This window comes from Paralichthys olivaceus, chromosome 7 (assembly GCF_024713975.1).
Source record: "Paralichthys olivaceus isolate ysfri-2021 chromosome 7, ASM2471397v2, whole genome shotgun sequence".
Classification (NCBI taxonomy): domain Eukaryota; kingdom Metazoa; phylum Chordata; class Actinopteri; order Pleuronectiformes; family Paralichthyidae; genus Paralichthys; species Paralichthys olivaceus.
Window position 1 is genome coordinate 23,838,614 of NC_091099.1, and position 16,548 is coordinate 23,855,161.

Below are 16,548 nucleotides of genomic sequence, written 5' to 3' on the forward strand. Positions count from 1 at the left end.
TGAGATATATGTGTTCTTTTTGCCTGTTTGTTTACTTTTTTCAGTAATACATCTGATGTTAGAAACATCTTCAACACAGCCACTCGCTCATTATCCAGAGCTTTTACTCAGAGTCCTGGCAGGAGAAGCTCTCACTGGGACATTTGCGTTCTTACACACACTCCCTCTGGAGAAGGTCTGATTATCTGGAGTACAGTGCATGTCTGCAAAAAGCTCTATTGTTCATGAATGCTTTTCTATTGAAAATGTTTTTTTGTGAAAGGCACATGAAACTATAAAGAACTTTAGAGTCATGCAAACATCTAAATTGTAAGAATGAGGTTTCCATTTGAACAGTTTCTCATCTTTGAGTTTGAGGGAAAACCCCCAGGTTAGATTTGTTTGTCGTAATCGTGTGTTCTTTTGTGACAACTTGCACATAACGACTGTGTCTGGTCAAATGTTTCCACGTGTACTTGTGTTCGGATGATGCAATTTTCTGGCGGAGAAAAGGTTGAAATGAAAGTGAAACTAAAGCTGCAGTTTATTTGAAACATTCTTATGCCTGTGTAACCTGATCCTGAGTGGGCTGTACTTTATACATTGACATACAAAACCCCACCCTGTACCCTGTTCTTCTCCAGAGTCAAGACTCGTCAGAGAAGAAGCACCTCTACAAGCTTTTTCTTTTCTCTTTGTTCATTTTTTAATTCTTATTCTCCCTCAACAACTTCACAATGTCTGATAGAGATGTTATACTTGAGGCTCTTTCCATCCTCTGCAATGCCAATTTCACATATCGTCAAGGTTCACACCTTGACCTGCGAGGAGGCTCAAATATGCCCATCACCGGATTCATATCTACACTAATGGGAAGGTACTGTAAAAACTTCTCATTCTATTTATAGTGTGTTTATTTGTATATTGTATTTCCTTTTCTCCCCATAAGCTGAGTTGAGAGGAAGTCTGTTGTAAATCTGTCCCATGTCTACTTTCTGGTTTATTCGTTTTTTGTTTATATGTCTCCACACAGGTCTGACCTTCGTACAGTGTTGAGAGGACCCATTGTTATTGATGAGAAAGAATTCTTCGACCCTAAGTATGACTATGATTTCACTGATTTGAAAGACACAGAAACGTACTACAGAGGAGATGAGGTGTATGAACGCCCCTGTGGTTGGAAACGTTACGCTCTTAAGGTGAATATAACCACAGTCTATATGCAGTCTTCATTTAAACTGGACTTTTACAGATGTTCTCTCCATGCCATCCAGGGGTTAAATCATTAACAGGAAACAACTTTGGTTTCACTTTCCTTCTGTCGGTTATGAGGGCTGGGTACCCTCGATGTGAGATCTCAGAAAGTGCGAGTTGGGTTGGGATTATTTTGAAACACTTACAAATTACAAACCAATGTTGTAATGAGTAATGTAATCAATTTGGTTACAATAATGTAGGCTATTCTATTCCAGGTACTTTTTTCAAAATAAAACACTGGAAAACTTGCATATATAAAAAAACTGGACACAACAACAAAACTCTGTCAAGTAGCCTCCAGGATCCTGACTTTTTCAAATCATCTGTTTCTAAGTTTGAGATCAGAACAGTGGGACAACGCTGCCAAAAATCACATGATTCCCAAGTTATGAAATATGTGAGAAAGCTTTTCAAAGCCTAAATCATAAAAAAGCTAAATATTTGCCAAACCTATCCCACTATGTTTGTGTTCGTGTGTTAGCAAGCAAACTGAGAAGGAAACTTGATTTGATTTGAAGTGACGGTGATATTTTCAGAAATGGAGGCCATTTTAGGACAACTGCAGCTTGAACCTTCCATCTTATCTTAGAATTTTAAAAAACAACATAAGTGGCTACCTTACATTGTCAATTTGTCTGTTTTGTGTGATCCCAGGTGCTGGATAAATACCCAGATGGAAACGCCTGGCTGGGAGAGCGAGGAAACTGCACCACCACAGGCTCAAAGGCAGGAGAGTGGCCTGTGTCCTACCATGGGACGTCACAGATCGGCGCCCAAGGCATCATCATAGCACAATTCCAGGTTTATTTTATGTCTGTTATTGTTGTTTAAACTTAGTGTGATAAGTCAAAGCTTGTGAGACCAAGAGGCTTTAATGAATAGGGTGGCATGACAGAATTCACATAATGGGGAAAACCCAGTGGTGGATGGAAAACAGGAATGTAATCTAAGTATAGACTTTGTGTGTACTGGAGAGAGTGTGTGTGTGTGGGGGGGGGTGCTTATTGTTACATGATGATGATGATGATGACGATATTGGCAAGTCGCAAAACCTGTAGGACCTTATGCAGTGGTGTTCAGGAAGTGTTATATATAGATGGCACGCTATCTTTTATCATATCATATCATATCTTTTCTTCCTGCTTTTATAAAAGCATATAGAAGAGGTGTAATTGAATTTGACTGGGAGCATGTCACAGTTGAGGGTGTTTCAGTATTAATGGTCAAATGTTGTTTCCTCTCAACAGCCAGGCCCAGGTCAGGTGTACGGCAGGGGGATTTATTCTACACCATACATTTCTGAGGCCTTACCCTACACCAAGTCCTTCACCTCCGTCTCAACGGGCAAGAAGTACCAGGTGGTTCTGCAGAATCGAGTCAACCCCGCGTACAGAGAGAAGCACAACAATGGCAAATATTGGCTGGTTCCAGTCCCGAAAGGGATATCCGAAAAACAGGAGGTGGAGATTGTGGAAAAAGCCATCCGCCCGTACGCACTCCTGCTTAAACAAGTGTGACAGGGTGAAAGATTATGAAGTAAATATGACATCACTCTTTTTTTTGAAATTTCTTGTTCAACTGCCAAAATGTCTGCGACTTGTTTGTCAATGATATCCACAAATTACTTTTTACTCTTTTGTAATTTTTGTATAACATTTTGTCTTAAAAATAAATATACAGTATTAATGATAAACTAGATTTTTTTGTTCATGATTATGCATGAAAGAGTCTGTGCACCCTAACCCTGACCTGATTTTAATCAGAAATGATTCACAGATAAAATCACAAAAACATAAATAATCAAATTAGTTACGAATTAATCAGTTTCAACTTGATCAAGGTAAAATCATGAAATTTGTCTTTCTTTGGAGATCAAGTAAAATGTATAGGATGAGTACAAATCATAACATGTCATGTATGTACTGTTTTAATGCAAACCCTTTTCTTACAAATGAAGGAAACTTAAGAATTATTTAAAAATGTGGTGAATTAAAATGTTGAATGTAATTTTGACCTATAAGGCCAAACATTTCATATTCTAAGCTTCTTGTTATTATTTGTGATATTATATTAAATTTTTTTTTCTCTTCTTCCAGAAAACACTATTGGCTCATTAAAGTTTACAGACTAAGTCACTACAATTTACTTTCTATGACTTTACTGGTCAAACTTAAGTAAAAAAACTATGAGCTTATTGGCAAAAACAAATTTCCATAGAGGGTAATAAAAAAAATGTGAAAATAAAGTCAGAGCCAGACTTAATTTAGAAACAATTAGCTGGAAATAACAATGAATAAAATCTTCATTTGGATGAATTCAACAGATTGTCCAGGATCCAAAAACAGCAACAGGTGTCCTCACAGTCAGCACTCTCAGGAAAATCTTTGCTACCACAAGCAGATTTTATGTTGGTTAGTTAATGTGGGAATCAGCAGCATGTTTTCAAGGTAAAGTTCATCTTATCACTAAGCAAAGTGCGGTTTTAGCAGATATTCTGTAAGTTATATAAAGGTGCTGCAGCAGGATCCAGGTGTGAACGCTGACTACCTGCAGGCTGCTAACATGTCGAAGTGTGCTCTCAGTCTCCTGATCCTCCTCGTGGCTTCTGACTGCTCCTGGGCTGAAGAGAAGGTGAGGAAAACTTCGTGTTCAGATTTAATGATAAGAAAACAAGATTCAAATATCAGGATAAAATGTGGATTTATTTTCCCTTTTCCTTGAATGACATCAGGATAGTACTGTCATCCTGGATCTGTTCTCTTAACAAGCTTTTAAAACCCTCACATATCATTCAACCACTGCTGTGTAATGTAATGTTGAATTCAATTCACAGGGAATATGTATAAAATGGACAAAAACAGAACATTTAAATTAATGGGGCAATAATAATAATATTAATAAAAAAAGAACACAAGAAAACTTCTTATCACAAGACTGTATATGTATGGAAACGATAAAATAGGCTACATCATCACAAGATTTGGAATGATAGACACTTAACATATGCAAAAAAAAAAGAGAAAAATGGACAAAGACACACAATAACATTGTGTTGTATTCAGCACTCTGCACAGATTATTCACAGATTAACACTTGAATCTTTTTGTGAATGAATGGTGTCATCTCCCTGATCCAGGATCTGCCCGTCTCTGAGCTCCTGTGGAAAGCCAACCGGGATGTTGGTAAGAAACTTTACATGTCCAAACCACAGCCTGTGTATAAAGATGGACAACATGACAGCCTTCCACATGTGAAGCCAATGCATCAGGATCGCCACCTGGTTGTCTGGCTATCATATTGGGCATAAATCTGGCATTCTGGATTCCTATAGTCATGAATTCAATACCCTTGTTTTACTAAATAACATTTTGACAGATACAGAAATGGTCATAAGTAAGTGGACCGCCCTTGTGTTCATACTTATGTTGGTGTTTTTATTTTCAAATCATTTAAATTGATGTAGGCAGAGTAAATAGAATATGTGTGACAAATGTCATATTTGACCTGTGACAGGAGGTTGTACATTAACCACTATGAGGCTGGAAACCAGAGGTCCAGTAAAACTTAAAGTTTACTGTGGATATTCATGCTGTATGACCTCCATCTATCGCCAACTACAGGCCAAAATGTCAAACTATATATGTCTATTATATGTCATATAATAAATATATGGCAGATATTGATGAAATTTGAAGTTTAATGTCATGCTCCATAACGTATAAGTAAAGATTCGAACTGTAATATCAATATCATGATATTTTCAGAATGTGAATGTTTTGAAAAGGACATGAAAATGTATAAGACGTAAAACTAATTTGGAGTTGGCAAATGAGCACAAGTGTGTACATTCATTTTTGCTACCAACTATTGAGAAAGTATAATATAAATATGTAAAATATATGTGTAATTATTTTAGCACATAAATCTAAAGCAATCTGCAGGTTTGAATGCTAAGTCTAACAAGTCTTCACCATTCTGGACAATGCAAACCTGCTTTGATTTATTTATTTCCATATTTGAGTTGTATATGTTTAAAAAACCAAACCAAACTAAAAAACAGGTCATGAGAAAGGCTTTAGCTATAACTTGAACTTTTCTACAACAATGTGAGTTAACAACACTGATGTCGGTGTAAACTTGTGATTTTGATCAGATGAGAAACAGATTAAATGTGTAATCTCATTAAAACCCTCCAGATGTATTTTTATATTATTTTTAAAATTAAGCTTTTTTTCCTGGTAAAGTTAAATTGAGCCTTTGACATTTTCCTCCAACAGTGCGTAGGGAGGATGAGCCCCTCGTCATAGATGACATCGCCTATGACAATGAGAATGAGAGGAACTCTGATCCGTGCGTCACCAACGGCTGCATGTGGCCCAGTTCGGCGGATGGGAACGTCTACGTGCCCTACACCATCGCCTCACATTACTGTAAGTGACTGGAGAATTTTCAAGGCAATATTTAACAGTTGTCCACTATGACATGGGACACACGTATGCTGGCCCCTGATCCATACAAAGTAATTTTGTAGTTGGATTACATGTTTTATAGACCTATCAAGTGGATTGAAGGATTGTGTAAAAACATACTTGTCTGAAATGTTTTAACACAGCTTGTGAATCTTGTATGGTTTCTCACAAAGTTATAAATGTGTTCATATTACTATTACTTTTTAATTTAATCGTAATATTCTTCCATCTTTTCATAACCTTTTTGTATCTGTATTAATACTTCTAAGTCTAATTGAGATAATCAAATAGGGGTGAATCCGGGTAATCTGGGACATTTTTGGTAATTTTGACTTCTGTGACTTATTCCAATATCTATTCTACACATTAAATCAATATATTATACCTTTCTGTAATCCTTATGATGTTTTCTAACCACACCAGAAGAAAGAATGGAGATATCATACTCAGAGGAGACATGACACAGCTTTTAGGGTTCTTTGTGCCAAAAAGCAAATTCTGCCTGAATATGAATAATCTGGGACAGGTCACTTTGTAATCAGGGACACTTGTATGAAGAAAGTCTAAATCACAATGCGTTATGCATGTCAAGCTCAATATTACCAATCAATATTATATTTGGTTGGAGGACGCTCTCCCCCACAGCCACAGCCATGTCAGTAAATTTATATTATTCATATTCACGTGTGAAAGTCATATTTTTTTCATAAAGAACCTTATCCTAAATGAAGAAACTATACAGTTTAAAACTTTCTATTAAAGGTGTTTCATTTAAAAAAATTAAATAAAATAAAAATCAATGATCATTCATTCAGTAATTCATTGTATTGGGGCAACTCAGGGTCCTTGCACTCATTGACCTTGACATGCAAGTCCGAGGGGGAGCTTCTGATTGAAACTTGCCCCGCCCCTTTCTGGTGACATCAACCTCATGAAGTCATGTGATTTCAGTCACATGGTGTTCATGCTAGCCTATGGTAAAAGTCCTTGACTAGATTTTGTTAGAATAGGAAATAGACTGAAGTTTAGGTGTCCCGCATTACCTCAATAAATAAATAAATCTGTATCCAACGGATTATATAACAGCAAATCATTCTAAAATAAATAAATCATAAACTTTCAAAATGTAACTACAGATGTTTTTATTCTGTTTCTTTGTATATTAGTAGAAATTATTTCCAAACCCGAAAAATCTGACATTGCAGGTCTAAATATTTGTATTGTGCAAAAGCATGTCTTTTCAATTCCCCCCAATTTTTTTCTCATTTGCTTCTGCTTGTAATTGAGTTTTTATTTAATCAGGTGTCACCGACTGAAATCCAAACTTTTGCCTGTGAACAGAGACAAAAGCCGCAACGTGCTGAATTTTAAAGCTGCACATGCCCATAAAGTGTGTGTGTAAAAGTGTGTGTGTAAAAGTATAGTATGGCTTCTCACAAACCCATCTGTCTTCTCAGCTTCCCGTGAGCGCTCCATCATCGAGCGCGGGCTGCAGTCCTTCAAAGACGTCTCCTGCATTCGCTTTGTCGAAAGAACCGGCCAGAGAGACTTCCTGAGCATCCAGTCCGACAGCGGGTAACAATCTGTGTCTGTGTGTGTGTGTGTGTATATCTGTGTGTATATTGTATATTAACTGTTGGTGTACTATGAAATATAGTTAGTAGATTAATTTGATCAATTATATTATATTATTATTATTATCAATTAGTATCAGTTATCACACAAGACATTTAAAATGAAAAGGACATTTTATATGAATAACAACATGGCACATGTTTTGTACAGTATAATAGTTTCTTATTGAGCTTTATTTTAGTTCTAGATATAACAGAGAAGATTGTTCAAGTTACAATTCTTCACTGATTTTAGAACACAAAGTTGTATAAAATAATATTTCCTTCAGATCATTTTCATTACAATAAGGGCAGAGGATGTCACACCTTATTAAAATCCCTATGAGACAAATTGTGATTTGTGAATATGGGCTATACAAATAAAATGTGATGATTGATTGAGTATCAGATCCTCCGGAGAACACAGCAGGAGATCCTCCTCAGGTCATGTCTGGATGAGTAGAATGAGTTCCACTGAAAGTAGTCGGAGAAAGAACTATTCCTGCCTGTTTTGTTTATCATTATTTTCTTTTTCAATATATGCAGCTGCTATTCCTACGTTGGCCGCCGCGGTTACGCCCAGACATTGTCTCTCGACCGTCAGGGCTGCCTCTACCACAGCACCGTCCAGCGCGAGCTGCTCCACGCCCTCGGCTTTCACCACGAGCAGTGTCGCTCCGACAGAGACCAGTACATCCAAATCCTGTGGGAGAACATCCAGCCCGGTCAGCACTCACTGCACAACCACACACCCAACAGTAACGTTTAGGGATGCAACTAATTATCATTGTAATTGCCAATTATTCTGACAATTATTTTATCAATGAATAAAACCATCTTATTTTAGTGTCAGAAAACAATACAAATGATCATTTCCCAGATGACAATAGGGTGACTAACTTTTTCAATTGAATAACAGTCCAAATCTGATCGGAGGAGCTGGACTAAGTTGTTATTATGAAAATGAGTAAAATGATCAATCAGTTATCAAATAATTGACAGGAACCGGACCTGATCAAAGACACAGTTGTTTGTTTTTTCCTGACTGTGATTTTCGATCTCTCAGGTTTGGAGTACGCCTTTGACAAGATCGACACTCTGAACATGGACACCCCATACGACTACAGCTCTGTCATGCAGTACGAGAGGTTCGAGGACGCCGCCATTTGTCGAATCATTGATTGACTGTGCTGTGATTTTTTTGGAAGGAATTTTGATAAATGACCAAGCTTTGGCCTCATTTATATACAAATATTAATTAAGTAAAGACTACATTGCAGTTGTGACTAATTTCTGCTGTCTGTTTTATACAAACCAGACATTAACCAAACTGTGCATTGATTCCAGGTTTGCCTTCTCTGCAAACAATAAGGCCACCATGGTGCCCATCCCCAACACCAATGTTGAGCTTGGCATGTCCAGCCAGATGAGCAGCAATGACATCCTGAGACTGAACAGGCTGTACAAGTGTACAAGTTTTAGACCGTAAGTAACAGTGTGTGTGTGTGTGTGTGTGTGTGTGTGTGTGTGTGTGTGTGTGTGTGTACAATATTGTCAATTTTATGCCTGATTAATTTGTATCTTTTTTTTCTCGATATTAATAAACTGTTATAGTATTTATATGTATTTTATTTTTTTCTGTTGTATATGTGCACTCACTATGCATGTAATGTCATGTTATACTGGATTACCCTGTCGATCAGGTTTTTTTATTTCAAAAAATTGCTTTAAAATGTGTAATAATAGAAATAATAGAAAGGCAACACATTGGACTTACAAATTACACATTAAACTATGTTTGCTTTCTTTTGCTTCCTTTAACATCTTTCTGTTTTTCCTACCAGGTGATGAAAACAGCCTTGACAAGATGAAGCCGACTCGGACATGAAATCAGTCAGATCCTTTACCACGCTTTTATACAATTTGGGACGTTACATCAACAATAAACCTTCATATACATGTTCACTGCATCCTTATTGTTGTCTCTGTACTACTAGATACTTGTTAAAGGGTCACCCTTTACTTCATTTGTTTTCTTGTGGTCTCATCCAAGTGTCTGTAAGTCCCGACATTCAAATTCAACTCAAAACAGCATCTTTTACATTGTGTTTTTTTTTTTGTCTGAATGTCCGCTGTGACCCACATGTGAACACGGCTCCAGGGGAGGATAACAGAGGACTGATTTTAGTTCGGTATTTGACTCATATTTATAGGTTTTAACTGAGATGAACCAGGGATAAGATTGTGCCAGACTCTGCTGTTCAGGCTATCGACTGTCTGTATGTAGTGACCCCGTGCTCTTCATCACCAAAATGAGTCACACACTAAAACAAGATTCATATTTAAATGTAGAAAGAAACAAAACCACTACTGTAAGATTTGATCAGAGCCATGGATCCTGTATTTATTTTCAGAAAGACATACATAGACAGATGCTATTATTTGAAGAGAATTATATTTATTTACAAATTTACATATTTACTTTATAGTCTTGGGGGGTTGGAGAGTTTGTTTTGGGCTAAACTGGCTATTGCTAGGCCTGAATAATAGAAATCCCAGGAAAACCAAACAACAGTGTCATGAAAGTGCTGCAAGTGGTTAACTAGATTATTTTGGTTAAAACTAACCAGTTGTAGGTAGAAATCTACATGTCATCCTAATCTACATGTATACTCATCCACCCAGTACCCACCCATTATTTTCTCACATTGGTGAAATTCAATGAAAAACCTCGACATATAAGTGACACATAGATTGACAGATGGGAAAAGACGGACAATAACATAACAATTATAATTGTGAATATATACAGTGAACGTTTGAGTTTCTGTGCTTTTGCACCAAATGAGTTGAGTTAAGAGGGTAAATGTGACTTATCATGTGAGCCTGTGAGTGTGCACGTGTGGGAGTGCACGCACAATGCAGAAGGATGCTGTGGAAGACGATGTTCCCACTGAGGGTCTCCCAACAACAGCCAGAGACAAACCATCCTGGTTTCAACATTCTATTGTTGAGAACGGCAAACCTAAATTTAAACGAAATGTCAATTTCTCCTTGTGGTAGTGGGGGGTGGTTAGTGTCGGTGGCAGGAGGGAGAGAGTGGGCAGGTGGCTCAGGGATTGGTGCCAGGGAGAGAGTCTGATTGTGTACAGGTGTACTGCGTTGGCTAATGACACTCTCCCCCCTTTTATCAGCAGTAGAGTGCTGGGACACAAAACTCCACACACACACACGAGGAGAAGCTGGAGGCAACCCGGAAAAGCCCAGCTAAAGAACACTGAGATATGCATGTGTAGATGTGTGTGCACAGCAATAAAAGAAGTGAACCGACTACTGACTTGCATTATCTGTGACGAGGAACCCGCAGTAGCACGAGCCTGCTGCACTAAAAAAATAAGATATTGTATCTGTTTGACTTTGGGAGCTTCAGTGATGAGAGCTTAAACTGCCACAACTAAGAAGTTACATACACACAGTTGTTTTGCTTTCTGCTCCAGTGGGAATATGCATTTTAAAGATCAATACTCTGAATCAGAGAATCTCCCTCGACTACAACTCTGTGCAGCAGGTGCAAGTCATTTTCTGACACTTGCTTTACATTTTTCTTCCACATGATAAAACAGACACACAAAACCTTTTTTGTAGGTCTGAATCTGATCATACATTCCTGCACATCTGTTACCCATCAGCCTTATTGCAAGTATAATGGGTTTGATCAAGTTATTTTGCAAATAGGCCAAATGATGACAAATTGCCCTCACAATGCAAAATCTCCTGACTTTGACGGCTTTAAACTGAAATTAGTTGTAAGCTTGGTCTGCACGGCATTCTGGCATCTTAAAAATACTTTTGTTTTTGGCTTGAAGCATCTTGAAGCATAAAACTGTTGATATAAAGCAGCAGCTTGACAAAACAGAATGTTTATCATCTCACAACTCAGACTGGGCTGACCTTTTTGTTTCTAACTAACTCAGGATGTAGTATTGAGATTTGATATTAATGTATAATGAAATCTGGATGGATTAATAATTCTTCATACTGTGAGACCAGTCTTGGTGTGCAGAGGGAGATCAGGTCATTTTGGTTGTTTTTATCATTGAGCTGATAATCCCTTCACCCCAGTTGTGATATCAAATCTTTCTATGTCTTAAACCTGTGACTGTAATTACAAGAAAACATCATGGACCATTACACCTGCCTTAAGTAATGCATTTCAACCTGACTTTAAAAATGAGGCAAACATGATCTACTGAAGTTTACACATACATTCAAATGAGAGGGCAATAAAACAAATTTGTTTTAGATGAATATTTATTAGTTAGAGTGATAAAAGTGAATTGAATATGTGATTCCCACCACTTAAGAGCAAACAGGAAAATCGTTCATTGACATGAATCATTGACTTTCTTGTTTTGAAGGAAGAGTAAAGAGAGTAAAGTGAGATGGATACTTCAAGTCATCTATCCCTGGATTGCCTTCAGTGACTTCAGTGTGGCTACTTCCTGCAGTACAGCAGGTTGATGCGGTTGATGTCATTCTGGCTCATCTGCTTGGCCAGGCCGAACACAGCGTTGGGGTTGGGAATAGCCACCATAGTGGGATTCCTGTTATCTTTGGAGAAAGCCAGTCTGCAAGAAGGAATGACACGACAGGGGGTTAGTGATCATTTAGAATTGAACTTGTTCTCAAGTTGTAAAGTCATAGACAATACTTTATGTTCTACGTATTTCTTGATGTCAAAAGATCCCAGATTGAAGCCAGAGATGAAACAATTCTAACAAGTATTGTCCATGTATCACAGGTGCCTGTGGGTAACCTGTAAAAAGAGTACATGGGTGAAGGTAAAAATAAAATGAATGTGGGCTGGCAATGGGGTGAGGGCTGAAGTAGTACATTTAAATGATTTTGCAGTATTTTTATCAGCTAAACATCATCTTATGTGAAGCCAAGTCAGCCGCAAAGATTAATTGGATTATTTTGACCACTTCACTCCTGCTCAGAAGACCTGTCACTGAAGTCAGAACATCCAAATGGATCATATAAAGACAGGGATAGCAGTGGTGAATACTTTCTCAGTGACTCTCCTGTTTTGTAAAAGTGCCACAGCGTATAAGCTTCTGAAAGCTACATGCATGTCGTCGCTGAGGAAACACACTGACAGCTGCAGGAGCACCGACGCTGCGGCAATTCCCAGATACTTTTCACAACTCAGCCTCCACAACACAAGAACAAGGAGGCCATAACCCATTTGAGGTGAGAGATTGTGGATGTGTTATGTGTGTCATGGGTCAGGTCTCAGGTCATTAACAGGTCAGGTTCATCATCATGAACACACACATTAGTTTATTTGAAAACTAAAAATATGTACACACTGTAAAAGTAAGAAATTAAAACCGTAGCGCCTCTTTCACTTAGTGGAAGGTATTTATATGAATCTGTCAGTTTGTGTATAACTGGACACATTAAACAGTTCTTTACGTGGAAGGAACATGAGCCTTCCTTTTTCCACCTGAGTGAAGGTAAGGGGGCGATAAGAGGCTGTAGAGCCAGAAAAAATCATGCTCACATTAAATTCCAAAACTCAACATATTGTAATTATAGTTATGGTGTCAGTTCACTTCCCTACTAGCATTGCTGAAACTAAGCATCAAGCAGCCAAACTGCCATTTAACATGAATTTTTGTACTGACCTGCCGTAGTGCATGACGGAGCCGTAGTCATACGGAGTCCCCTGGTTCAGAGTGTTGAGCTTCTTAAAGTTGTAATCCTGACCTGCAATAGTGGAAGAAGTATTCAGATGCTTTATAAAGATTCCAGTGGTGGATCCAGAGGCCTCCTACACAGAGGGGCTAATTATATGTCCGCCATACATGCCTAATTCCTGATTGAGTAAAGTGCACATTTAAGTCATTCCTTATTTTCTGTTAACTCTATCACTTTGAACAAAACCAAAATCACTGAACATATTTTGAAAAAGTATTGGTAGTAAGTGACTGTTCTATTTAAAATTAAATACTTCAAGGACTGGGCAATACAGGAACCAAAGGATTTCAAGAGTTTTTATGACAGTTTTTGTATGTAACTGAGCACAGCTGCGAATAGTGTTAACAGCATTTGTCAGTGGATAAATATGTTTATTGTGGTCATACATAAAATGTGAATGTATTGAATAAAGAATTGAATTATGGCATGGAATGATTGAAACAGCACATGATGACTGTCTTTGTCGTGGTTAATTTACTTTCATAATCAAATTGTAAAGAAACTAAATAATGGAATGGACTTATTTATGTTGCACACATCTGTTGTTTGTGATAAAAAAGCAAATATGTAAAATGAGAGTTAAAAAACAGAGGAACAGGACACATCGTTTTAGGGGTCGATCTGATGAGGGATTCTAACATGACTGTGAACAGAGACATGTTTTCTGTTCACATTCATCGCTGCAACCTACCCTTGATGACATTCTGCAGAAGGACCCTGATGTGCTGGTCCCTGTCAGAGCGACACTGCTCGTGGTTGAAGCCCAGTGCGTGGAGCAGCTCGTGCTGGACCGTTCCATGATAGATGCAGCCCCGTCGGCTCAGAGACACTGTTTGGCCATTTCCCTGGCGACCCACAAAGGAGTAGCATCTGCAGGGATGTTGGGACAACATACTGCATTAGATTGAGAATTGTTCGTCCAGTGTCCTTGAGCAAGTCCTTTACCACTCTTTTTCTGTCAGTGATGCATCGTGGGGGTAAAAGGCTGTGTTACGTACCCATCCAGGGACTGGATGTTTAGGTAGTCCCTCTGGTTGGTGCGGGGGAAGAAGCGAATGCAGGTGGAGTAGGAGAAGGAGTTGAGGCCCCTTCGGATGATGTCCAGCTCCTGATATGCTGCAGTTGGAAACACAAAGAGGAATACCACACTTTGAGTAAAATACATGAATATCAATAATAAATTGGTTAAAAAGTAACACATATTTGAATATACATAAAGCTGGGGTTCAACCAATGACTAACACACACAATCCTATTAGGTGATATTAACCAACAGGTTTCAAGCACAGTCAGTTACTTACAGTAATGATTAGCGATGACATAGGGGACGTAAACGTTGCCATCAGTGGCTTTGGGCCACATGCATCCACGCAGCACGCAGGGGTCGGCGTTCCTCAGGGTGGGCAGACGGGACACGGCGATGTCCCCGTTAATCTGTATACCGTCACGGTCATGGTCTGCAGAACATAAAGAGCAGTGACATCAAAGCCAATCAAACATTACACAACAGTGTATGATGCCTTCGGGAACACAACTGTGTTGAATGATCATTGAAGAAAATGAATTCATAATGATCCCGGTCTGATAAATTAATAGACATTTTGCCATTTCACAAAGAATAAAATCAATAAGATCCTGGTATTGTGCAGGATCACTGTTACACTAACAGCCTACCAGGACACTGGAGCACACTGTTCACTTGAGAACAGGACAACATCATTTATGTTGTGAGAAATGTCTGAATGTCTAATATGAATAAAGACTTGACAGTGATGGTTTAAAACTCAGCAGCATTATCACCAGTGATGTTTAATGTTTTTACAGTTTGGGTTAGGTATGATTCATGATGCATTCACGGTGCCTTACTGAGATTCTCATTGGCTTTCTCCAGCTGCTCTGTGACAGTCGGGTCTCCTGCAGCGTCATTGTCACTGTCACCATCACCATTTGCATTCTTCAGCACCTGCATACAAAAAGTGACAGAGAGATTTTAGATGGCTGAAGGTTGTTTAATCACTTGTAATGAACAATTGTGTTTTCATTATTTTAGACCTCTTTATAGCTACATCAGTTTTTTTCTTCCGATCAAAGGTGTCAGTAGACCTGCCGCTACCATGTCTCTGATTGAGGGGGAATAAAAGCCCTCCATGTTGGAACACTATGTTTCTACTTTAGCCCAGAATGGAAAAACCAAACAAGAGGTCATCTTATAATTATTATAATCTTCTGAAAAACATTCTTAATTGCAAATAAACCAGGAAGGATGACCACAAAGTTATTTAACCTCACTCTGAACCATAGTCTGTTTATTAAAAGCTCTGCACACAACGTCCAGCACACAAACAATAAAAAGGGACAATATATATTGTAAAACTGTTTGAGGAGGACTCACTAATGACACGCAATAATTCTGAAGTAGCTCCAGAGAATCAACACAGGACCAGAGAACAGCCCATTCCAAACAAGCAGGTTCAGATACAGGCACTGCTCTCGTTCTGGTTAAATCACCCTTATTGTGTAGCTGGAGAGAGCACTCACCCTCGCCTCGGTCCAGGCTGAGACTGCAAGCAGGGCCAGGAGACCCAGGATGCACTTCATCGCTGCCATGTTACCAAACAACCTTCAGGCTGAAAGACACCACCAGTCAGACCACAACACATGGCGGCATGAGAAACACGCATACTGTATCATTCACTTACCTTTACCCTTTGACTTCAGATAGAAAAGTAGATGATGTGGTGATTTGTGAAGGCGCTGATCATCCTCTTTTATAGGAAAACCTACAGAGGTCCGCCCTCAGCAGAGCATACACAGGACATTAACTCCCTAATCCTGCAAATAGCTGCGATATTTACCTTGTTAAACCTTGATAAAAGTGAAGCTGATGTGTCACATCTTTCTAGCTGACACCGAAATCCACCCACAGCAAATGTATGGCCTTCCTAATCCAGGAAAACAAAGAAAGAGTATTTAATGCTGATATTGCTCTTGAATAAACATCCTTATTGCTTTGACCTCATGTGTTCATGGTATTGGGGGCACAGGAGTGTCATACAGGTGCTGTGGAAGTGTGTTCGAGGTCACAGAGGTTGACATGCAGTCACTGTAATTACTGCCAAATCAATCTCTCAGGTTTAAAGTGTCTCTTCTGTGTATTTTCCCTAATGAACCACATATATGAACAATGGTGGCCTTGTGCAGAGTTGAGGACCAGGTCAACAATTATTTACTTAACACAACTACTACTGCTGCTGCTGCGACTGCTACTAATACTATTACTACATATGTTACTACCTGGAATGTTTCCAGGGACTCCGGGGGCCCCAGGCAAAAGGAAATTGGGGACATTGATATCGATATTAAACCAAACTGAACCAAAAAACATATGATACCAAACACATCAGTGACTTATATGCGCACTAGTATCCTGGTTATGAGCCTTAGCCCGGTTTTTATCATATTTGGGA

The 16,548-nt window shown here is 38.6% G+C and overlaps 3 protein-coding genes across 3 annotated transcripts; 2 read left to right on the forward strand and 1 right to left on the reverse strand.

Annotated features, from left to right (window-relative positions):
• The first annotated feature begins 441 nt into the window (after window positions 1-441).
• LOC109624196 (uncharacterized) lies at window positions 442-2,929 on the forward strand. Its single transcript, XM_020078719.2, has 4 exons — window positions 442-856; window positions 1,013-1,178; window positions 1,891-2,037; window positions 2,484-2,929. Exons 1-4 carry the CDS (start codon window positions 717-719, stop codon window positions 2,751-2,753), a joined length of 723 nt encoding a protein of 240 aa, XP_019934278.2. The 5' UTR covers window positions 442-716; the 3' UTR covers window positions 2,754-2,929.
• A 444-nt stretch (window positions 2,930-3,373) lies between these two features.
• LOC109624105 (high choriolytic enzyme 1-like) lies at window positions 3,374-9,281 on the forward strand. The gene is made up of 8 exons (XM_069527982.1): window positions 3,374-3,867; window positions 4,373-4,418; window positions 5,514-5,666; window positions 7,163-7,280; window positions 7,865-8,043; window positions 8,385-8,466; window positions 8,666-8,803; window positions 9,163-9,281. Exons 1-8 carry the CDS (start codon window positions 3,799-3,801, stop codon window positions 9,164-9,166), a joined length of 789 nt encoding a protein of 262 aa, XP_069384083.1. The 5' UTR covers window positions 3,374-3,798; the 3' UTR covers window positions 9,167-9,281.
• A 2,330-nt stretch (window positions 9,282-11,611) lies between these two features.
• On the reverse strand, window positions 11,612-15,688 carry LOC109624242 (low choriolytic enzyme). The gene is made up of 7 exons (XM_069528552.1): window positions 15,620-15,688; window positions 14,948-15,044; window positions 14,383-14,538; window positions 14,080-14,197; window positions 13,773-13,951; window positions 13,009-13,090; window positions 11,612-11,946 (listed from the first exon to the last, which is right to left on the reverse strand). Exons 1-7 carry the CDS (start codon window positions 15,686-15,688, stop codon window positions 11,814-11,816), a joined length of 834 nt encoding a protein of 277 aa, XP_069384653.1. The 3' UTR covers window positions 11,612-11,813.
• Window positions 15,689-16,548: the final 860 nt, after the last annotated feature.